This window comes from Physcomitrium patens, chromosome 6 (genome assembly GCF_059467195.1).
Source record: "Physcomitrium patens ecotype Gransden chromosome 6, ASM5946719v1, whole genome shotgun sequence".
Taxonomy (NCBI): Eukaryota; Viridiplantae; Streptophyta; class Bryopsida; order Funariales; family Funariaceae; genus Physcomitrium; species Physcomitrium patens.
Window position 1 is genome coordinate 14,413,409 of NC_143415.1, and position 23,877 is coordinate 14,437,285.

General features: G+C 35.4%; 2 protein-coding genes across 18 annotated transcripts; both read right to left on the minus strand.

Moving 5' to 3' along the window:
• Nucleotides 1-9,775: 9,775 nt before the first annotated feature.
• Nucleotides 9,776-13,427, minus strand: LOC112283705 (dynamin-related protein 5A-like). Its single transcript, XM_090251574.1, has 12 exons — nucleotides 13,027-13,427; nucleotides 12,704-12,913; nucleotides 12,385-12,440; nucleotides 12,301-12,307; nucleotides 12,138-12,246; nucleotides 11,817-11,918; nucleotides 11,620-11,670; nucleotides 11,412-11,473; nucleotides 11,128-11,218; nucleotides 10,927-10,997; nucleotides 10,213-10,383; nucleotides 9,776-10,068 (listed from the first exon to the last, which is right to left on the minus strand). Exons 2-12 carry the CDS (start codon nucleotides 12,827-12,829, stop codon nucleotides 9,883-9,885), a joined length of 1,032 nt encoding a protein of 343 aa, XP_090107700.1. The 5' UTR covers nucleotides 12,830-12,913; nucleotides 13,027-13,427; the 3' UTR covers nucleotides 9,776-9,882.
• Nucleotides 13,428-13,561: 134 nt separating this feature from the next.
• Nucleotides 13,562-20,163, minus strand: LOC112283706 (uncharacterized). 17 transcript variants are annotated; one of them, XM_090251377.1, is made up of 12 exons: nucleotides 17,973-18,023; nucleotides 16,903-16,945; nucleotides 16,528-16,761; nucleotides 16,266-16,344; nucleotides 15,964-16,062; nucleotides 15,571-15,739; nucleotides 15,198-15,297; nucleotides 15,004-15,073; nucleotides 14,754-14,808; nucleotides 14,427-14,546; nucleotides 14,188-14,296; nucleotides 13,562-13,945 (listed from the first exon to the last, which is right to left on the minus strand). In XM_090251377.1, the coding sequence occupies exons 3-12, from the start codon at nucleotides 16,700-16,702 to the stop codon at nucleotides 13,845-13,847; spliced, it is 1,077 nt and encodes a 358-aa protein (XP_090107503.1). In that variant the 5' UTR covers nucleotides 16,703-16,761; nucleotides 16,903-16,945; nucleotides 17,973-18,023; the 3' UTR covers nucleotides 13,562-13,844. The 17 variants fall into 17 exon arrangements, with proteins under 17 accessions (XP_090107503.1, XP_090107500.1, XP_073390820.1 ...); XM_090251374.1 differs by having other exon boundaries at nucleotides 16,266-16,377; XM_073534719.2 differs by having other exon boundaries at nucleotides 16,869-16,945.
• Between the last annotated feature and the right edge of the window lie 3,714 nt (nucleotides 20,164-23,877).

Genomic DNA, 23,877 nt, shown 5'->3' on the forward strand with positions numbered 1-23,877 from the left:
TTACTAAAATATTAAATCTCTTATAATATATCAATTTACAATACTAATTTAATATAGTTTCTTTTTCCAAAATAAATAGATTATAGGCAAAACTTTATTAATTAAAATTTTAAAAAAATTATAATTTTAAGTAAAATTAAATACAACTTAACTTCAATCAATACAAAAAATGAAAAGATAGGAAAAATTATACAATTAACCTAAAGTAGAATATTATTCAAAAAAATAATAATAATAAAATAATCATTTCAATAAAATCTTTTCATATACTTATACCACTAATATTTAATGATGGCAATTATTTGTCTTTCTTTTAGGGGCTAGTTAATGTATTACTTTAATCTAACACAACTTTGGTGTTTAATTTTTAGGTACTTTGGGTATTTCTAACTCACTTTAGACTCTTTGATTGTATTGCCCAAATCTTATTTTGACCTAACTAAGGTGTCTTATTCTTAAGTAGGTTGAATATCTTCTACTTGCATTGAATCTACTAGTCTAAGTCTATCTATTATTTAGACCTTATTTTTCTAGATCTACCACTAAATTAATTGGGCTGGTCACTATTCATTTTTTACAACTTTTGTATATTGTAAAACTTACAGAAGTTTTACTTTTGTCACTTTCATCCATTATATATATATATATATATATATATAATATTTTTCTAATATTTCTTTAAATTTAAAAAATTTAAAATTGGAGATTATTTCTTAGATTGTTTAATCTTAGAAAAGACTTTTTTAAAACAAATTCATAAAGATTACAAAGATAAACTATATTGTAAAAAAAACTTCTAGTGTGATTAAAGATGTCAATGGTGTGATCTATGGTAATAAGCTTTTTAGTGTATACACAAGGCCAGTAGTAGATATTTATTATATTTTTTAAAATACTATTGGTAGGAGATTTTTATACCTATATTTATTAAATAATTGCAAGTAATAACTTACTGTCAAGGACAAGAACTCGATGAAAGCTAAAGAGTAAGTGAGACTTTTCTCAAAGAAATAGGACAAAATAGAAATATGTATATTAAGAAAGAAATTAGAATGGCTATTGCCAAAATATAAGAAAACTAGAGACCCTTGAAACTAGACTAGAAGCAAGAAAGGAGTTGACAAGAGTGAAGAGGGCTTCACTCTTGCCTCTATATATACTATCTAACTAGAAGCCACATGGCGATGTTCTATAAGACCTCCAATATATGTTGACTTTCTAGGCCACATGCCTTTGCTTACAAGGCAAGTTTTCTATGGATGGACCACGTAGTTAGCTTGTTCTTTAAGCTTCCAACATGTGTGGCACATGGCTAACTTGTTGACCAAGTTTCTAGCCTAAAAGTCAACTATAGACTCCTATAAAGTCAAAGCAGCGTCTATGAAGCTTCTAAGAAGCTTCTCTAGAAGATATTACACAATTAACCTACTTTTATCTACTTTTACATACTTTGATCTATTCATATAGGTAATTATATGTATGTCCGTGACATTACCCCTCCTTCTAGGGACGAGTTCCACGAGGAGCGGTGATTATATATTGAGAAAATCTAATATGCGGCGAATTGTATTTGCTACATACTCTGATCTTTGTTCTCTTCGAAGATAGTTGATGGGTCCTCTTAGCCATCGATAGTGTCCCATTCCAGGGCGAGAAAACCACCCTGTTATTTGATCACTGTTGAGGCCTTCATAACTTCCTTCAAATAATACATTTGAAACACCATCAGGAGTCGTTCCTATCTCCAATAATATCACCAAACATCGAGAATCTCTTCCAAGGTCGTGATACCAAATGCGTTGTATCTCACCATCTATTCGAGGAAGAACATGTCGTTCTTGAGGATCTTCATCTCGGTTGCATCGTCTTGAAGGTTGTGACAATCGCAATGTCTCATCCGGTAAGTCAGCAAACGAAGGTTCTTGAGTTGAATCCGCTGGTTGTTGGCTCTCCATCTAATTAGCGTCACAAATGCAAAGAAGTTACAAACAAGGATAGGAAATTGAATGTTATCTTGCCTCAATCTTGTCTCTTTTATAAGAGAGGTTTTCATCTTGGTTTTGATGGATGTCGTTGATGAAAAACTTTGACTTTAGCTGATGCATTTGCTAGATTCCTGGATGGCTCCCATGTGCGCTCATTAATATCATATCCGCGCCAATGAACAAGATATTCCAGCTTATTTCGGCGCCGCCTTGAGTCTAATATCTCTTCCACCTCAAATTCTTCATTATTATCTACTTCTATAGGAGGCGGTGGCATTTGTCTTCTTCCTTGTATATCCACTGTCTTATATGGTTCAAGAAGAGACACGTGGAATACAGGATGGATCTTCATTGACTCCGGTAGATGTAACCGATATGCAACTGGGTTGATCTGTTCAGAAACAGAAAAGGGGCCAAGCCTATGATAGTCCAATTTGTCACAAGGTCGAGTGGTCTTGATATTGCGACGAAGTAGCCATACCTTATCACCCACGTTGAGTTGTGGTTGCTCTTTACGATATACATCTGCATTTATCTTTTGTCGTTCTTGAGCTTTCTTCAACTGCGCCTTCATTATTGCATGTAACTCTGACAACCGATTTGCCATATCTTCTGCTGCAGGATTATCAACTTTTGAAAAATCAAAAGTATCAAGTCGTGGATGATAGCCATAATTAGCAAAGAAAGGTGTTTGTTGCGTGGAAGAATGTACTGTATTATTATAAGTAAACTCTGCCAATGGCAGAAGGATTGTCCAATCATCTTGTTGGTAGTTGATGGTACACCTTAAATACTGTTCCAAGACTTGGTTTACGCGCTCTGTTTGTCCATCAGTTTGAGGATGGAAAGCTGAAGATAGCTTTATGTCCACTTTTAAAATCTTGAAAAGAGTCCTCCAGAATCTCGACACAAATTGAGTTCCCCTATCCGATATGATATCTTTAAGTAATCCATGATAGCGATAGATATTATCAATGAAAAGCTTAGCTGTTTCTTCACCTGTGATAGATTTTGTACATGGCATAAAATGTGCCATCTTGGTGAAACGATCTACTATCACAAATATAGAATCATAAGATCTTGAGTTTGGAAGATCTGTGATGAAATCCATAGAAACAGAAGACCATGGTTGTTCTAGTATAGGTAATGGCTGAAGAAGTCCGTAAGGTCGATGTCGAGGAATTTTTGAACTTGAACAAATATCACATGATTGTACAAAGTCTTTGACTGACTTCCACATTTGTGGCCACCAAAAATCTCTTGATATGAGTTCCAGAGTCTTATTATATCCAAAGTGACCTGCTGCTGGAAAGTCATGACGTGCTTGAAGAACACGCAAACGTGCTTTTCCTTCTAGAACATATAGGCGTCCTTCAAAATATAATAGATTATTCTTGAACTCGAACTTAGAAGAATCATGAGACTTGAAAGAATTATTCTCGATATCATGAACAAGAGGGTCTGAGGACATACTGGACTGGATTTGCTTGAGAAAAGTTGAATCAACAGTCAGTGTTGATTTCACTGCTCGGAGATGAAATTGCTCCGGTTTCAAGAGGACCGTTCTTTGTTGCTCAAAAGCTGCATCTCCTTCTTTTGGTGCAAAATAAGAACGTCTAGACAGGGCATCGGACAAACCTTGTTGTTTTCCTGGCCGATAAGTGATAATGAAGTCGAATCTTGACAAAGACATACTCCAACGAGCTTGACGACGATTCAACACGCGTGCTGACATGAAATACTCGAGGTTCTTGTGATCTGTATACACAGTGACTGGACTAGAAGCACCTTCTAGATAATGACGCCATTCTTGAAAGGAATCCACGATTGCAAGAAGTTCTTTATCGTGGATCTCATAATTGATCTCGGCTGCTGAGAATTTTCTTGAATGAAAAGCTATCGGATGAAGTTTGTCATCTGTTCCCATTTGTGATAAAACTGCACCCAAGGCAAAATCCGATGCGTCTGTTTCCATAAAAAATACCTTGGAAAAGTCAACACGATATAAGACTGGTGCAGAGACAAACGATGTCTTCAAGGCTTCAAATGCTGCTTCCGCTTCTTGATTCCATTGGAATTTATCTTTACTAGTCAAGCGTGTAAGTGGAGCTGCAACTCGTGAGAAGTCTTTGATGAAGATCCGATAGTAATTGGCAAATCCCAAGAAACATTGGACATCTCTTACAGTCTTTGGAATCTTCCAATCCATGATTGTTTGGACTTTCTTAGAATCCATCATAAGACCATCATTTGAAATGATGTATCCTAAAAAGTCAACTTGAGTAGTATGAAATACACACTTTTCCATCTTGGCGTACAATCCTGCATCTCTGAGTTTTTGTAATACTTGACGAACATGTATTTCATGTTCTTCAACATTCTTAGAATAAATCAGGATATCGTCTAGGTAGCTGACGACAAAATTGTCTAAGAATTCACGAAATACATCATTCATGAGATGTTGAAAAGCAGCTGGTGCATTCGTGAGTCCAAAAGGCATGACATTGTATTCAAAGTGTCCGTACCTGGTTCGAAATGCAGTCTTCCATTCATCTCCTTCTTTGATCCGTACTAGATTATATGCTCCTCTTAGATCTATTTTTGTATAGATCTTAGCTTGATTTAACTGGTCAAGGAGTCCTGATATCAAAGGTAATGGATACCTGTTCTTGATTGTGATCTTGTTGAGTCCTCGATAGTCAACACACATTCGTAAAGATCCATCTTTTTTCTTTACGAATAAAATTGGAGCTCCTGCTGGAGATTTTGAATGGCGTATGAAATTCTTCGCTAAATTCTCGTCAATATATGTCTTGAGTTCAGCCAACTCATCTTGCGATAAACTGTAAATTGGTCCAAATGGTGGCTGAGTTCCTTCCTTGAGATCGATTGAACAATCGTATGGGCGATGCTCAGGAAGAATATCTGCATTGTTTTTCTCAAAAACGTCTTGATAATCCTGATATTGACTTGGAATGCCACTTGAAGTCTTTACGCTTTCAGAAATAGGTGCAGCATAAATAGCAAAAGTTGATCCTTCTTTTGCTGCGTGTATAAATGCTTTTGTACCTATAAGTGCGGGTTTTACTATACTAGACTCATGGTTTTTTACTTGATTAATAGAACTGTTACTAATGCTCCGAGGAAAATCAAGTTTACGAGAAATCCAATCTATTCGAGGATTATACTTTTCTAACCATGATAAGCCTAAAATTACTGGATTAGAGGGAGATCTAATTATATTAAAAATTACGCAACTACTATGACCATTTATTACTACATCTACAGGAAGTGTTTCGTGAGTTACATCTCCAGAAGACAACGGACGACCATCTATGACTTCTACGTGTACAGGTTTAGTTTTTTGTATTAATGATATTCTATGACATCTAGCAAATTCTTCATCTAAAAAACAAGCTGAGGCTCCTGAATCTATCAAGGCAGAGGCTTTGTAATTATTAGGTCCTAAACGCACATCTATTATAAAACAAGGAGATGGTTCTGAGGAGAGGATAGGACCTTCATTAGAAGTTGTACAAGATTCCAGCCGCACGGTCCCTATTGTAGCTGGACGTACTCGTTTTCCGACATACTGTCTTCTTTGACAGCCGTACTCCTCATTTTGTAGTTACGTCGCTTCTTTGGACAATGTTGAGCAGTGTGCTTAGGTTCTCCACAATATAAGCACAATCCTTCTTGTCGACGATGAGACTTTTCTTGCTCAGTAAGAGGTTTGAAACGTACCGCATCAATTTGCATATCCTCTACTTCTGAAGGTATGTGTTGAGGAGACGTCGGTGTTGCCATTGAATTGTAGTAACGTTGAGGCCTACTTGTGTGACTCTCGGATCGAAATTCAAAAAGTCGATTGTCGCACTTCACAGCAAAGTCAATTGCTTGACTCAATGTTTGAGGATCAGATAAATTAAGCATCAATTTCTTTACCTCATATTGTAATCCATAGAGAAATTGACTCACAAGTGCGGCATCATCCCACTTGATATCAGTTGCAAGTTGTCGAAATTGCGAAGCATATAATGTTACTGATCGATTGCCTTGTCGCAAAATATGGATCTTGTTGGTTGCAACACGAATTGCATCATGTTCTCCAAACATGGATCGAAACTCCGCCAAAAAAGCCTCCAGATTATCCAATATTGGATCTCGTCGTTCAAGAAAAGATGAAAACCATGACAATGCTGAACCTGAAAGAAGTGTACCAATGAATCTAACTTGTGACCCTGGAGTTGGATAGCTCTGGGGTTGAAGTTCAATCACTAATTGGACCTGATTGATGAATCCTCGAAACTTGGATCTGGTACCATCAAACTTCTCGGGCAAGGCCACTCTCGGTTCTCTAACACTCGAAGGATGTTCCATTCTGGGAGAAGGGACATGGTTTGGTGGAGATGTTGAAGCAGCCCCAATCATCTCTATATCTTCACTTCCTACCATTCTTGTTGCTCCTTGTGGTGGTAAATTGAGTTGATGCATCGCAAGCATTAACTCCCTCAATTGTTCTTGCATCTGTGCCATTGCACTCTTCATTTCAACAAGCTCTGCCATAGTAGCACTTAGAAAAGAGAAGATGTCTAATAACGCTCAAAACAAATAGAAGAGAGGAATTGATAACAAAGAAAATACTAAGAACAATATCAGTTTAAAAGAGGGTAATCCGCAACTTCTAATGCGCTTATGTCTTATCAAGAAAAAGGGGTAATCCACTCTTAATCAAGAAAAGACAAAGCTCTCATATTGTAAGTGTACTCTTGTCAATCTGTCAAGGACAAGAACTCGATGAAAGCTAAAGAGTAAGTGAGACTTTTCTCAAAGAAATAGGACAAAATAGAAATATGTATATTAAGAAAGAAATTAGAATGGCTATTGCCAAAATATAAGAAAACTAGAGACCCTTGAAACTAGACTAGAAGCAAGAAAGGAGTTGACAAGAGTGAAGAGGGCTTCACTCTTGCCTCTATATATACTATCTAACTAGAAGCCACATGGCGATGTTCTATAAGACCTCCAATATATGTTGACTTTCTAGGCCACATGCCTTTGCTTACAAGGCAAGTTTTCTATGGATGGACCACGTAGTTAGCTTGTTCTTTAAGCTTCCAACATGTGTGGCACATGGCTAACTTGTTGACCAAGTTTCTAGCCTAAAAGTCAACTATAGACTCCTATAAAGTCAAAGCAGCGTCTATGAAGCTTCTAAGAAGCTTCTCTAGAAGATATTACACAATTAACCTACTTTTATCTACTTTTATCTACTTTGATCTATTCATATAGGTAATTATATGTATGTCCGTGACACTTACTTACTTGGCACCACATTCGATATTGCCCACATCATATGATATCTTTAATTAAAAAATTATTCAATATAGTTTTTAAGGAGAAAGTAATAGTGAAGAACAAGTTATATCTTTGTTAGTATAATATAACAATAAAGCAAAAAATTTGAAAAGAATTCATCATTAAGATAGTTTTAGGTATTATTTGAAATGGAATTTTTGTCATTTCAATCATTCAATTATCTAATTCAATTGTCCTATAAAAATCTTTTTTTATCCAAATAAAATTATAATATCTATCTATCTATCTATCTATCTATATATATATTAATAAAAAAGATTTGTATGTACATTTAATAAAACTTCTATATACTATGGAGTCTATATTTTATAATGATATTAGAAAAAGATTAATTTTAAATAACAAAATATATTATAAGATATAATTTGAAATATGAATTTCATCTTTTTTTGATGATACATAGTTTAAAATGTTTAAGACAAAATTTAAGTTAATTTTTAAGTAACCAAAGTGCCTTTAAAAGTGTCTTAGAATATAACTTAAATTGTAATTTAAGTAATAATTTTTTTTGATAACGGTAGTAAATAGAGCTTTTTATGGATACTAAACTCTTGCAATATTATTTTTCTAAAACATACTTTTTAATCATAAAAAAATTCAATAACTAAACTTTCAGTCTTTTTACTCATTCTATTCAATTTACTTAAAATAAAGAATGTCTTTTTTATAAATATTTTTTTAAATAAAATTTTAGATACTATATTCTAAAAAAATATTTAAAATAATATAAGAATATACATATATATATATATATATATATATATATATACACACACACTAATGTATTCAATTAATATTAATCACATTATTCACAAATCATTCATCACTTGGTAAATATCTATAATGATCATTAAAAATAATATATTTAAATTTATAGAATATTTATTTAAAATATATATTGTATCTTTACCATGGTTAATTCATCATAATGTGCATGTTGGCGCCAATTGAATACAATTATATTTTGATTTAACTACCAATTTCAAAACTTTGCAGAGATAGATTTAATTTTTATGAAGATGGATACAACTTTACAAAGAACACACTAGACTTTGCAATAACAGATTGGACTTTGTAGAAACAAACTTAATTTTATAAAGACAAATCCAACTTTACATATTGGAATTCATTTACTTTGTAATTTAGTTTCTTTCTTGGATATGCAATTCTATTCATTGCAAGTGGCATCTCATGTAAAACAATTTAACATGCATATTTTATTTGCTTATTGTGTCTATTTTTTCTATGAAACCAAATTTGTTTAATATGAGATTCAAATCTGAAACAATGGCTAAAACCGTGAAACTAAATTCTACATCAAAATAAGTCTAGATAGATGTATTTACATTTATACCTCAAGCTTTTAAAATTTTGTAGAAAGTTAAAAAGCTACAAGTAAAAGTAATGAAATACCCAAAAAACTTCACTAAAAACCATGAATACTATATACAAGTAAGTCACAAAGGTACACTAAATTTTGAAAAGAAGCTTTATATTGCCCATGCTACTGAGTCAATCTCATTCCGGGCATTCTTATAAAGCTCTAGACGCTGAGAACAAGCCTTTCTTTGTTCTATCAATGCTGGATCTTCATCCAACATTTGTGCTAGCGGTTTTCTCTTTAAATCAAATGCAAGTCTGTGTGAATCAAATGCTTTGCAGCAAAAAGTTAAAAGATAACGTGACGGAATCATCTGATACCCCTTTATCATGATATTAGAGTGATAGTTTTCTCAAGTTTTGTGGTTAGAGAAGAATCTTAACATTTTAATAACTGAACTGAGTATTACAGGGTTCGTGGAGGGATTTCGTGAGTTGTAGACAGCCTCCATATCCATATACCTCAATTTTGCCAACCCATGCGTAGAACATGTCCAGTACAGATTGCGTTGCCTCTAGGACTTAACAGTGCACTACAGCTTTCGGTATTGTGGTTGTTAGTACTTTGCTGACCATGCCAACATAGGCAGACACATTTGAACCAGCACTACGAGAAACGAATCATGACTGGTTACTTCTTAGATGAGTCTAATCATATCATTCAGCTTTGCGTGATCTGAATAAAAAGTGGTGCCAGAGGCAGCGGTTACCATCATTACAAACACACCACAGCAGAAAAAAGTGAAGCAAAAATCACCTATCCGTCGGTAGTGCACATCGCTATAACGGTCCAAATTAGTAGGAACAGGATTCCTCCTTTCTCTAAATCTTGAGGAAGCTCCCTGAGGAAATCGACCGTCAAATAAACCTGTTCCATTTCGACCAATTTGGCGGCCATCTTTTTGCTGTCATCACGGAACTTCTCCAAAGATGCAGTTGCAGCTGCAGTAAGTTCTCCTTGCAAGGTTGGGAATCGCATCAGCTCCTTTAGGATACAGGATAAACTTCGTAGTTGCGGACTGAGAGAAATGTCCTCAGATGGTCATGCCGAGACCAAAGTTACTTTTTCTACTAATTACGATGTTTCGACCTTTAGGAGCACAAAATTTGTGCGATTCCGCTGCGTCAACACCTAAACCTATCTAAATCTACTTAAGCTTTCCATTACTGCAGAAAACATGCCCAAATCTAGTGTAAATAGTATATATATACACACTCTCTTACTCCCAACCTCTCTCTCTAAACAAAAAATTGTTAAAAAGAAAAACTTTACTTGAGTTTCACTAGCAGATTTGCGAACAAGCTCCCTTAGAATAAAATGTACCTGCACATAAGAACAATATGCACGTTCTCATCTACCTATTTCCGTATCCTAAATGTAACAATAATACACAAGGCTTGGCTCTGAAATTTCGAACTTTATTCCAAAATGCCCCCAGGTTACTCTAAGAGGGTATTGTAAGACTACCACATCAACTGTGGCCTCCGCTGTACCGCGGAAAAGCTCCAAAGTCCCGGCAACAAGTCTCCTGTAACCCTGTTCTGGAGCAATCAAATGTGGCTGATAACCATCTACCTCTGATACCACTTTTCGAATGTTCTGCATTGAGAGTTTTTTAACAAAAGGGGAACCAATAACCTACCCCGCATCAGCTGAAATTGGTCTTCCTAGTTGATTCATATTATTTTCCAACTCGTAAATGCTTTATTTACATTAAACAGAATGTTAGGAATGCGAGCTTTTATTACTGCCTCCAAATGCTGCAATAACAGGAGAGAAGAACTAAAGGTTGCCAAAATAGACTCAAGAAATTGCAATAAATGTAATTAGAAGACAGAGAGAAAGTAAAAGAGGAAGAAAGTGCGAAAATAAGAAGAATCTCAACTCGTTAACTTGTTATTGTTGATAAAAACTAACGTAGAAATTACATGCAAGTATTAGCAGTCAATCGATCATCACTAAGAATACTGAAATTCAAATATTGATGCAGTTCTATCTTTTGGAGTTTCATGCTCTGAACACAGGATAAGCAGTGCCAAAACCGACATATTTGCGATCAGTAGTACCTTGGATAGAAGCTTCGCTAGGTATTCTGAGCCCATCCTCTCAGCCATGTATCGATAATTTTGAAAGTAATCTCTCTCCTTGCGTCTTGCCGCTACAATATCAGTATTTCTATTGATGTCGGTCTGGAATCTCTTGGCCACTCCAACCCATGGATTTGCAAGACGATATGCTCGACCTTCCAAAACCTGCACGTGATGTGCAGAAGCATATCTCATAAATAGAAGATAAGATATCCGAATGGTTAATCATTGACTACTCAGATAATCAGACCATAAAAGGAAACCTCACTAGAGAACGGAAAGGATATTAAGGCACCTCCAGGATCGACGTCACGTGCAAGCTTCATTGCATCTGACGTTGCAATGTCTTGATTCGCAGGTGATATTGCCAAAATGAGGGAGTTTGGCTGCAACAAGGATAAACAGACTACGCCTGGTAAATTGATTAAGAAATCAAGTTGTTGGAGAAGGCAGAAACCGATGTGGTAATTCCACAATATATATACACACACACACACAAACGTATTTATTGCAACAGCAAACATAAGCAATTTTATTTTTATTAAGGAAAGACTACCGTGGGAAAGGGTTACGACCAACCTTTTTAACATACGACCTGACCATGTCGTCAATGTCACTCACAATACTGTCTGGCTGTCCCTCTGAACAATGAAAACCAAAAAAGCGATCACTTCGAGTACATTTCTAATGTTTCTGACTCTGCATTTGCATATAAAATCAGCTTACGAAGAATTCAACACCATCCCCTCCGCAGAAAATAGATTATAGTGAGTCAGATAATACTTACCAACAGCCACCTTTGTGAGACCAGGCAAGTCAATTAAGGTTAATTTCACCACTGAAAAATGCCAGAGTGAGATGTCAATAAATTACACGTGCAGAAATTATTACAATTTTTAACAAAATGAAATCGTATCCAACAGCTAATTACCTCATACTCAGTGCACTCTGATATGGAAGACTGGTTTTAAGTTAGAGTGTTACCATGGGGTGAGTAAATGCTAAGATGTATTGGTACAGGTGATATCTGCTTGCTTTGTCCTACAACTCTATCAGTCTCGTCCTGAATCTCCTTCCGGACTTGTTCTACATCGCAAAATGAATACTTGAACAATCACCTCAACACATGGAGATTAAAGTAACCCCATCTTATTAGGCTTTGCAAAGGAAATTCCTTTCTTCCCAACAGCCACCGCTGTATTAATCATTCGTCAACAATTTCCGAAGGTTGGTGCAATTTCGAAATGTTGGTCTTAGGTTTTGACAACATATAGTTAAGATAAAGAAAAACAATAATCTACTTACCAAAATCATAAAACCTCTTCCAAGGAAGGTGTAGAAACTCGCCATACTCGGGTACTACTTCGATCTTGTGCAATTGAAGTACAAGAGGTCGTCTGGTAACAATTCCAGACTCCACAAAAACAACAGTTAAAATTCAATGTCCACGGCATTGCTTGCGAATCACATCTTTGCTTATAGCTCTGAAGGTGGAAGTCTCTTTTGCATGAGAATCAGCAATAAGAAGGATCATCGATCATGCCTGAACCACGAGGTAAAAATATCACGTCCTACGATGCTCTCCAAGACGGATGACTTGCCAGAGCTCTGATTCCGCATCCATTAAATCACGAGTATTTCAAGACGAGGTTACTTTCTAAACGTCGAAAGTTTATAAATCTTACATTTTCTACTGTGGCGGGCACAATGATTCAGCATCTGCTGGTTGAATCAAGGCGCTCCTAAGACAAGATTGTAGTTTGGGAACATGTCTCTGTTCTGGATTCAGATCAATGTAAATTATAAAAGAGCCTACCAATTGTTAAAAATTTGGCACGCAACATGAAGAACTTATGAATTCATTGTTATACCTGACCTCCAACCACAATCGTGGGCAAAGACTCCCACAGACTGGGTAGATAGGAATCTCTTCCATTGTATTCAAGTGCTGTACTCGCCCTTTGAATTCGATTCACCAGTTCTATCAAGTTCTCCATATCAAGAAATTCGCACCAAGAGATTACAAGCCTCTCGGCTTTCTCTACAATGGGAAGCAATTGGCCAATAACTAGATTGAAAATCTGCTCAAAAAACTAGCCACAGATTAAAAACAACTTCGTAGTCCAATAAATTCAAGCGCGGTGACGAAGCACGAGAAATAGCGAAGAAGTAGTTCGTGGCCATGAATCCTCACATCAATCACCGCAGCTGCTGCAGCGACACAACATATTGCGAAGAACCGACTGAATTCACGAGATCTCGTGCATCGAAGCGCACTCGCTGGCCAGAAAAAGGCTCTGCTCCGTTTGTTTGTGTCTGTCTTCTCCCATTGTTCCTATTCCCGCCATTTCCACGTCACAGTGCAGTAGTCGGCCACCTCAGCTCAGAACGAGAGAATTTTGATGTGTCACGGTTACTCAAGGGTCGGTTTTAAGGTAGGTGTCTATGGTTGCTGGGGATGTTGGATTAGTTCTTCGAAGGGTCTAGGATTAGGTTCAGCCTTGGAGAGTGGTTCAGCTTCAAGTTTCTAAGAATATGTCTCCTGAAAATCGCACGTTATATTTGTAGAGATGTTGTGCTGTTCGTACGTGGGCTCGTGAGACTTCTGCATGGGTGACGCGATTTTGATTCAAATGTAATATGTGAATGATACAGAGGGTCGTGTACACTGAGTTTGCAGCATTTCAATTCACCTAGCACAGTTCTGGATTTGGGGACTGAAACTGGAATGATGGAAACTTTGTAGGTTATTTGAATACCATCTGAATGCATTCCGAATGCTAGTATGGATTGAGTACATCCAGCATGAACATTCAAAATACAAGAACAAGCTGCTTGGGCAGATACCTCCTGACCAGGTTAAATGTGGCGATAACTACGTCGGAATTTGCCTGGCTTATTGGTCCAGATTACTATTTCACGGTTTGAATGAAAGTTGATCAGCTCAAATATCATTTGAAATGCAGGCAAGCAAGATTAGAGCGAGATTCTCAGTGTGTTCAACAAACAAGCTCATTCCACATGATTGTGAAGTTCACCAATGCCCTCAATCTTAATGCAAATTTTGTCCCCGGGCTTCAGATGTCGTGGTGGGTTGAATCCTGATCCAACTCCTGCTCACAGCAAAACAGACGGTCATATTTGACGATGTGATTGTGTAATTGCAAACCTAAAGACAATGCGAGTGTTCATGAAACATCAAATCCTCTAACAGCATACTCGCCATTACTCACAGCCAGTATTCCATACCCATTATTCCTCGTCACCCGTCTCCTCATCAAGGTCATGAAATAGAGTACGATTGGAGGGCACACTATTCCCAGCTTATGGAATCACTGCAATCATGGATACTCACCAGATGGTGTGCCTGTAGCTAGTATGTCTCCAGGTTGAAGTGTAATTCCGACAGATATAGTTTCAATCAGCTCCGCAATCGAAAAAATCATCTGAGATGTCCTCCCGTTCTGCAGATCGAACAGTGACAAAGTGCTCAACTAAAGTGTTACTTTTGCCAAATGAGAACCATAGATCAGAAATAACAGAAATGTAGGATAGTAATAGTAGAGAATAACAAAGCTTTCAACGTGAGTATACCTGCCGAAGCTCATCATTGATCCAGCACTGTAAGGCAAGATTCTGACCGTCTAGTTGAGATGCTGGTACAATCCACGGTCCCATGGGGCAAAAGGTATCACAACTCTTGCCGAGGAACCACTGTTACAAAAACCAATAGTAATTTCACGAGCATTCAGCTAGTGTTACCTTGTATGTTAAAGTGTAGCTCATTAAGTTGGTAGTTACAAAGTTCACAATTGTACAATTTCATTCTCTGACCACGGAAGTGTAATATGCACGACCTCGTAAAAACTGATGAGTAGGAACCTTGCACACGACCATCTGTTAGTCACAAGAAGGACTTACCTGTTGGTGCCGCTTTTGAACTTCTCTCGCAGTTACATCGTTGATTATGGTGTAGCTGATCCAAACACGCGCGCGTGCGGGCACACACAAACATCAAATATATTATGCCGTGTAGAATCACATTGATTGTGTGCCAGACACGTCAGAGGAGCAATAAAAATTGAGTAAAAAATTCCGAATAGACCAGATAAGCTACAAGAAGAATAAATTAGTAAATGACACTAACATGTTCCCTTGAAATGACTCTCACCCAAAAACATGTTTTAAAGCGTCCTCTTTGGAAATCCCCCGCCCAGCCTTGCCAATAATCACCGCTAGCTCTGTCGAAACCACATATACTAGTCATCGTAATGAGCAACAAAAAATAAAAATAGATAAAAATTAAAAGCAAGAAACAATAACTCAATGTAGCATGACCAAAACATAACTCGTGCACGCACTTACCTGCTTCATAATCAACACGATCAGACCACCCATGAGGATAAACAATAGCAGCTCCAGGTCCAACAACAGACTGTGGTGCCTTTGTAAAGACTATGGGATGCTGTCAGGGCCAAAAACGAACTATTTAATCAGATGCGCATACAGTACATACATTGTATTCATAACACAGAATGCTTGGAAACTAGGGTAATGTAAAGGTAAACAGAGACACTAAAACTTGGCAGAGCGATTCTCGAGGTGGTTCCTATCCAGGGTGAAAGTCAGTTCATTTCCTAAGTCTGAAACTTCAAACTACAAGAATTAACAGAAAGCACCTGCAACTTAAGACATGAGAGAGGGGCAAGGTTAGAGCCCCTATATAGACATGAATGACCTTAGGAGCTTCTGGTTGTGTAATGCCAGGATCAGTCTTCCACGTGTCCACTTCCTTCACGTGATCCAAATAGTTTTTCCCAATGCACATGATAGTGCCCGTCGGTCTGGGTATAGGAGCTTGTAACTTGACATCGCTCAAGTCAATTCCCTCTCCCTCCGCATGTATGCTGTCATCACAGTGTGTCACTTCATGTGACAACTCTAGATAAACCTATTTGTTTCATATTAGAAGAAAACAAAATTGTGTTCAGGAACTGAAGCTACCAGAAATATCAAGGATGAGTAGTTTAATGGACAAGCACATTACTGCTTTTAACTAAGTACTGTTAGAACATGGGTATTGGGAGGAAGACGTAAGAATACAAACAAACGGATTGTACAATGTAAGTACCTATCCTTGATAAGATCCCAATTCCGGATAACAGAAACCATGTCATTCACTTGTAATGGAGTGCTGCCAGATTGGAATTTCAAAACCTCCTGCAAAGGCCTATACAAAGCCTATTTAGTTTGGAGCATTCTGCTGTTCACGAAATAAAGTGACTTGTTTCAAAAAAATTAAAAAATAACTAATCTAAAGTACTGATGAGAAGAGTATGCTAAACTGGTAACAAGAGTTCCAAATTGTTTTGGAAGCAAAAACTATGTGTATTTGATAAAAGTTCTACAATGGTCTTGATCACTAAAACTCACCATATAGAGTTTTCACGAACTATTCCTACCCGATCTTCATCTGTGTTTGTTTTGAATGTGGCCAGCTTGAAGCCATGGTCTGCATCGAACATGTCAAACGGTTTCTCTAGTTCTCTAGATCACAAAAACAAGCCAGAAAAGAATGTAACAGTCGAACTCTCACATAAACCAAAGGAAGAAGTTCGAAATAAGAAGACGACCGCAGCAAAAGTTAAACGAAATTGAGCCAAGATTGGACTGGAATATTTTGAAGAATATCTACCAGAACTTTCATTCAAAGATGCCCTGAGTGCAGTTGACTGCATTCTCCTCTGAGACATGTTTGGTAGCAATCGTTGAGTGGGTAAGCATCTATGACCAATGCTAGAACGAAAGGAACGGTTCACTTTCACCGCATAACCCAGGCACGGACGAGCAGCAGCCATAATGCTGCTCATAGCTCCTATTTATCTTTCCAAGGGAAAATGCCTCACATAAACGCAAGAAGTAACAAGGCCTACAAAGGAACACAGATAGAGAAGATATGTGCAGTAAGTACGCGTACCCCTGTTGCAATGAAATAGGAGAACGAACAACTATGCAATAATATAGGTTTAGAAGTACCTAGAAGAAGTAACCTGATTGCATTATGACGTACCAAATGACAGCAGAGTAGGAAACTCAACTCTACAACTTCCCCCCTACATAGTAACCATATTGCGAATTTGGTCATGTAACTTGTATCATGTCGAACCGTGTATAAAGAAAATGCTAGCAAGATATAATCAATGTGGCCCCACCGGTCTCACATTGACATTGAACATGAGAATGATTTCGTCTAATATGGTAGTGTCCATGTAATCAGTAGATAGTAGTAAACTAAGCTTCAAGTTGCAAACATGGGAGGAAGTCAAAGTCAAGGAAATTTATAACAAAACAGCATCTCAAAATGAAGGAGATGAAGACTCAAAGCGAGCTTTGAAATCAACATTTCTTAGCAAGCGTTACTAAAACGTACTTTGCCGCCCCTCACAAACTCAGCACAACAATTTACAACCTCTTTCAGCTACTTGAAGATATCTCCGTCGACGAAACACATGCCGCGACTAAAATAGGTTAGAACATGCTACATTAAACTTCTTCTCAGCTTAATTCTTCCACTATTTTCCACCACTGCATTTCCGAAAATCTCTAAAAAGAAACTAAAAAAGACACAAAGGTGATACCTTCAAACGACACAACAATCATTATATGAACATTGAAATTGAAATTGAGTACACAACCTTCTGAGAGGAATTGCGATCAAGAATAGTAACCACATCCAAACTAGTAGTGCAGGACACAAAACACACAAAATACCTTCACAACTTCAATCTGAAAGAGCGAAGGCGATCAAGTAGAATCATTAGTAAAACCGCATTTCACGGTACAAAACATTGTTCTTAGACACTGCACTACAACAGCATTCCGCAAAGTAAAGAAGAATATGCTGAATGACATGACAAGCATCCAAACGAAACTAGGGCATTCGAACCCCGACTCAGCCTGAGGGATCCTCCCCGAAGATTAACCTCACAGACGAACCTCAAAAGCTGCGATTACTGAAGCCGCAAGGGCTGTCAGTCACAAGTCAAGCGCTCCGTCGCCAATTCGAATCCGCGAAAATCGTAAATGCATTAAAATACGCGCTACAAGATATGGATGAGGAGTAAGCGAGCGGACGAGCACCTGATGGATCGGGGTGGAGACGCTCCTCCGTGCCTGCCATTGTCAGGATCCGACGTCGTGTTGCGATGCTTGTCGCGTGTGTTTGTGTGTATGTCCGCTCCCTGGAGCCCAGCGAGATGTTTTCCGTCGACGCCGCAATTGCACACTTTTCCATCGATGCAGAGCTCCCTTCGCATCGGCAGGGTGTGCAAAAGGGCGGGCAGATCTGGGGTCCAAGGCATTAGGATGCAATTCATCCACAAGAAGCCTGGTCCAGGTTCTGTTTCTGCGTGGCCCAGTGACGTCCCCACTGAAATGCTCACTCGACTGGTAGGATAATACACATTCTTTTGCTGACCATTGGTCTGAGATTAGCATATCAACTCTAAAGGACTTATTCTGCAGCAATCATGCCGCACGCTTGGGTGAATGTGTGGTGGATCTCTTGATTCTGCTGGATCTAGGGTTCAGTCTACCAAGAACCCCGTTTGCTCGACGGAGGCTCTCTAGCCTCTCTTGCTCAGCCTCTCTCTCTCGCTCTCTCTGTTTTTATCTATCTCTCTTCCTCTAGTTTTCCTCTCACTCGTGCTCTGGTCTTCTCTCGTTTTCTGTTTCTTCCGCTTCTTCTCTCATTTGTCTATCACTTGCAATTGGTCGCCCAAGCCAGGCGAATCCTTCGTTGTTTTTATTCTAGGTCTGATGCCAAATGTTGACTGGGTGTTGCTAGTCAGTTGTGTGTGTAGTGTATTCAGTTGTTTGTGCAGTGCTCAATACAGTTGGACATACCGAAGTCATGTCTCATGCACAACGGTCAGAAATTGAATTGAACCAAAGGCAAGAGGCTGTGAGTATACCAAGGGAAGCTTGGAAAGCGCAGTTTCACATTGGGAGGCGGTAAATCCTTCAGCAACAAGGTGATCGTATATATTTTCAGACGCTTCGCAGCCTGCCTTCTCTGCCCTTCAGTAAGAGATTCCTCGGCTTGAGACGTGGATTGATTACTGCCCCTGGTATTTAGAAGCAATCTACGCAACCGAACCACATTCTCCGTCAACAAATTCACTCGGGCAATTCCACGGCTCGCTCCTTGATTCCCAGCAGCGGCAGCTTTCGCTTCCTTGCTGGATTCACCAGCCTTGCCAGAGCTTTACGCCTTGGTCTTCTTGGGAGGCATCTTGTCTGATTTCGATTACGAGCTTCTTACATCGCGTACATTCTGCCACTGCAAAACCGAAACCCTAACTATCAAAGATTTGACATTGCTACAAATATTAATATTATTGTTAGTTTTTACATCAAGTAGAATATATATTGATGAGTTTTGACTAATTTCAAGTGAAATTAATGTTTTTATTTGAATATGTGAATGTGTGATTTAGAATCAAGTTGAAATACTTGAATGTTAGTATTTCATCATGACTTATCTTCTAGAATCATTTACAAATCATTTACAAGGTTTTTATTAATGGCTTGGCGGGTGGTAGTGGATTTTTGGATTTAAAGATTTATAAACAATGTTGAAAATATTGGTACTACATTAAGTAAGATACTAATGAAGATATTTGGAAAGAATGGAAGAATGCAGGTTTTATTGGAGAAGGAAGATCATTTGAAGAAAAAACAATATACAAGTCTATGCAAGAAAATCGATTGTGTTATGAAGATCTTTTAGTAGCTAATGACTTGCAACAATGATAGAATACAATATAGACTTTATTACATGAATTATTTGTTATAGTGAGTAAAGTTGAATCATTGATAAAGAATTGTAGAGATCAAAATTGGTATCAAGGGTGATATTCCAATTAAAGAACATAGAGACTTTTAGAGAACTTCTTTGGGATTTAAAGTATTGTTATGATGTGGCAAGTATTGCACTTAGAGAGTACAATGGGAAGACATTTGAAGATACTACACTTACTACTTTTATTGGTTCAACCTTTAATGAAGTAGAAGCTAATAATAAAGATCTATATATGAGGGTGATTTACAAGTAGAGATGAAAATTTTGAATATTGTAAATTAGCAATGCATCTATTACAAAGGTTAAGGACATGCATTGCATAGAAGGTGGAGAATTAGATGTATTGAAGTTGTCATTAAATATGACAAATATTAAAACTATGGAATTTATAAGCAAAGTATCTTTTGGAGAAGTTTACAAAGTAAAGTGAGGGAGCTTTTGTATACAATAAAAAATATTCATGTTGGATTTCATAAGTTTTTTATTAGGAAAGTGAGCAATATGGATTGAAGCCATCCCAACTTCATTAAGTATTATTTTGCAATGATAAATGATGATAATGTGATCATCAATATTATGCTATAAAAAACACAAATGGAAGTTTATATTTGGAAATAGAGTTGATGCAAACAAGCTTCAATAATATGTTGAAAAAAAAGAAGAAAGACCATATGTTTTTCTTGTTAATAATGTTTATCAAATTGCAAGGGGAATGTGCTATTTGTATGACATGTATATTGCACATTTAGATTTGAAGTCAAACAATATCTTATTTAATATTGTAGAAAAAGAAATAATGAATAAGACTACTAAATGTGTTGATATAAAATTAATTGATTTTAGAATGTCTAAAGTTGATGTTGGAAGGAATCCAAAAACTACAAACAATAATAATTTCTATAATAGTGTAAAGTACATGGCTCTTGAAGTATTAAGAAACAAATTGGAATCAATAAAGTTGTAGCCATATAAAGTGGATGTACATTCATTTGCAATGGTATGTTTCAAGATTCTTCCAAATGAAGATCCATTCTACAATGCTAATATACCAAGTGAGATATTAAAAAGAATAAAGAAAAGTGAAAGGCCAAAGTTGCCTTCAAATTGTGATGAACTAACAAAGCTTGTTGAAGAATGTTGGAGGTGGAATCCTTAGCAATAACCAAAATTTGCTAGTATTTGCAAAAGATTGATGAAGTTGAAAAAAAAATTGGTAGAAAATAGTGTTGTTAAAATACCTTATTTTGGTTTATGGAGAGAGAAGATTCATCAATTCATACAACTATGAGGAACTCACAATAGGATGCCATTAGTAAGACTCATACAAACAAATATGGTGAATATACACAAAGTTATTTGGATTGATTTTAATGTTATATAATTACTTATCTTTATGATGTGATAATGATTAGATGCCTTTAAATAAATATGAGTTTATAAAATTAATATAATAGAAAACTTGATTGATTTATGGTTGTATTTGTAAATGTAAGTTGAATCATTGGAAGATGAGTTATTGGGCAGAACACAATATCTATTGCATATCAAATAACTATGTGCAAAAAATATAAAGGCAATATGTCTTAGTGGAATGGATGGAATAGATAACACCATAATGACAAAGATTGCATTTAATAATGTAAAACATATGTATGATAAATCATGCTTTGTTAAATATAATAAAAGTGGTGGAAATTACTTTATAATATGTTGCAAAATTTTAGAAAAATCTTAAGAGAAATCAAAACCAAAAGATATAAAAGAAGCTTAAGAAATATGAAAATCTTTCTCTATAAAGAATAAAATCATTCTAGTACTTAATGATGTAAAGAAAAAAAGCCAAATTGAAGACATTGTGGCTATGGATGTATTGTTTGTAAGCAATAATAATACATTAATTGTGACAACTCAAAATTAAAAATCAACAAAATATTTTGATGTAAAATTTTATAAGATAAATATTGAACAACTTGATGAAAAAACAAGTATGAGGTTGTTTATTACTCATTCTTCTGGATATGAAGAAACATTACCTAATGAATTTATTGAAGTCGGCAACAAAATTTTAAAAGCTTGCAATGGCCTAACTTTGAGTCGTAAAGTCATGAGTGTATTATTAAGAAGCCAAAAGAGGTTGAGATGTTGGAAGAGAGTTTTACAAAGATTGAAGAAGAAATGAGATTTGGATGGAGATAAAAAGAAAAATAATCACAAGATATAAAATATATTAAGAATAAGCTTTGACAACTTGAAAGATGAAGAAAAGAATATGTTTTTAGATATATGTTGTTTATTTGATAATAATGTCTATCTCTAAGGCATGTTGAAAGAAAGAGCCTTGCAAATATGAATTAACAATGAAGATAATATTTTAGAAGAAGTTGTAGAAATTGCATTGGATACATTGATCTATCAATCATTGGTAAGAATAGATAAAGGTTGAAATATAACAATGCATGATCAATTATGAGACATGAATCAAAATATTGTTGAAAGTGAGTTGAAATATAAAGGCACAAGAATCTAAAACATAAATATAGAGCTATTAGAAGGATTTGAAAATAAGGTATGTTCTTAACTTTTATCAAAATAAAATATATAAAAGTAATGATGAAAAACACAAATTAGTATGTGGATATTGGAAATATGATGTTTTTATATTACAGTAAAACTTTTGTATATTTTAAAGTAGGTTTAATAAAAAATATATATATTTTGATTTTAGGTTATTATAATATTTGCATATACAATAAGTAAACTAAAAGTGTCACAATTTTAAAGTGGTTATGTTTGGATTGTATTGTATAATTGAAAGGATTATCTTACAATAATAAAAATAATAACATGATTATTGAAATTAGATGATATATTTTTCAAGAATTCAAATATTAAGCTCTAATATTAGTCGAATTAAATCAAAGGATGTTCTAAATAATTTGAATAGATTTCTTATGTTGGTAGAATATTCTATTAATTTAAAATATCTATCATTACAATTTTAAAAACCATCATAACTATTAAATAAAAAAAGCTTGACATCATTGCGACAAGAATTATGTGCCTTCATATCTTTGACTACATTGAATATAACAGAGCATTAAAGCTTTATATTATTACCAAATAAAATATATAACTTTACATCTTTAATTATTTTCAATATAAGTTGGTGTTCAAAGCTTGAAATCATTGCCAAAAGAATTGAGAAACTTCAGATCTTTGATAATATTAAATATATCAATGTGTTCAAGTTTAACATCATTGCCAAAAGTATTAAGCAACTTCACATCTTTGACTATATTAAATATAAAAAAAATTTAAGCTTGATATTATTGTATTATAGCATGTCTATTGGTTGAAAGAAAGAAAGAAAGAAAAAATTATATTATAAAAGAGCTTAATTGAAGATATTGTAGTAATTTACTTTATAAATATAGATAATAATCAAGGATGTAAAAAACTAATAAATTTTAATATTAATTTTTTGTAAAATAAGATTCTACTTATATTATATGGCCATAAATAAGGTAAAAAAATTAAATAAGAAAATAATTAATGTAAGCATCTTTAAAAAGAATTAAGAATAGTTTTAGCAAAAATTACCTATAGAAATTAAGAATTGATATTTAAAAAGATAAATTATGAACTAAGATCTAAATCGAACCTTGAGGCATAAAATTGCACATCCATAGCAGTTCTAAGGTCCTTATTTTAATTGGAGAAAAAAAAAATTGAGAGCAAACTATAACAAAGTTTTTTGAATCATAATTTTTAATATTTTTGGATTGTAATGACTTTATAAAGGCTTTACAAAGTTAGAGTTTTTTTGAGGTGGTGTTGGATTTTTGAAAAATATAAAGGATTTATACTTCAATTTTTTTTGTAAAATTGGTAGTTGATCTATAGAATAATTTTTTGTATCTGTAGGATTAAAGTTGTATTAAATGTGTGTTATGAGTTTGGACTTGATCAAAAAATTAATTTAAAGGTTATTGGAATTCAAATCTATTAAGATCTTAGAAATTGGAGTTTAAAGGATCAATGAAGGTTTTTAAGATTTGTAGCAATTTTTTTATTAAATTGAGATAAAAAAATTTATATTTGTAGCAAACATAATTTTTGATAATTAAGAAAAATTTAAGAGCAATTGAATGATAAATTAAAGGAATTTTTGTGCTTGAAGAT

Excerpts from the sequence above, each read along its gene's own strand:
- LOC112283705 (XM_090251574.1), bottom strand. The coding sequence starts at position 12,829 with ATGGAGAACTTGATAGAACTGGTGAATCGAATTCAAAGGGCGAGTACA. Across the intron at positions 12,441-12,703 it reads CGATTGTGGTTGGAGGTCAG|AGCTCTGGCAAGTCATCCGT; the intron begins GTATAACAATGA and ends ATGCGGAATCAG. Across the intron at positions 10,384-10,926 it reads AAGAGATTCCAGACCGACAT|GTTATTGGTTCCCCTTTTGT; the intron begins CAATAGAAATAC and ends GATGCGGGGTAG.
- LOC112283706 (XM_073534716.2), bottom strand. The coding sequence starts at position 18,208 with ATGAATTGCATCCTAATGCCTTGGACCCCAGATCTGCCCGCCCTTTTG. Across the intron at positions 16,063-16,265 it reads GTTCGTGAAAACTCTATATG|GCCTTTGCAGGAGGTTTTGA; the intron begins GTGAGTTTTAGT and ends GGCTTTGTATAG. Across the intron at positions 14,297-14,426 it reads TCAATGATGAGCTTCGGCAG|AACGGGAGGACATCTCAGAT; the intron begins GTATACTCACGT and ends TTCGATCTGCAG.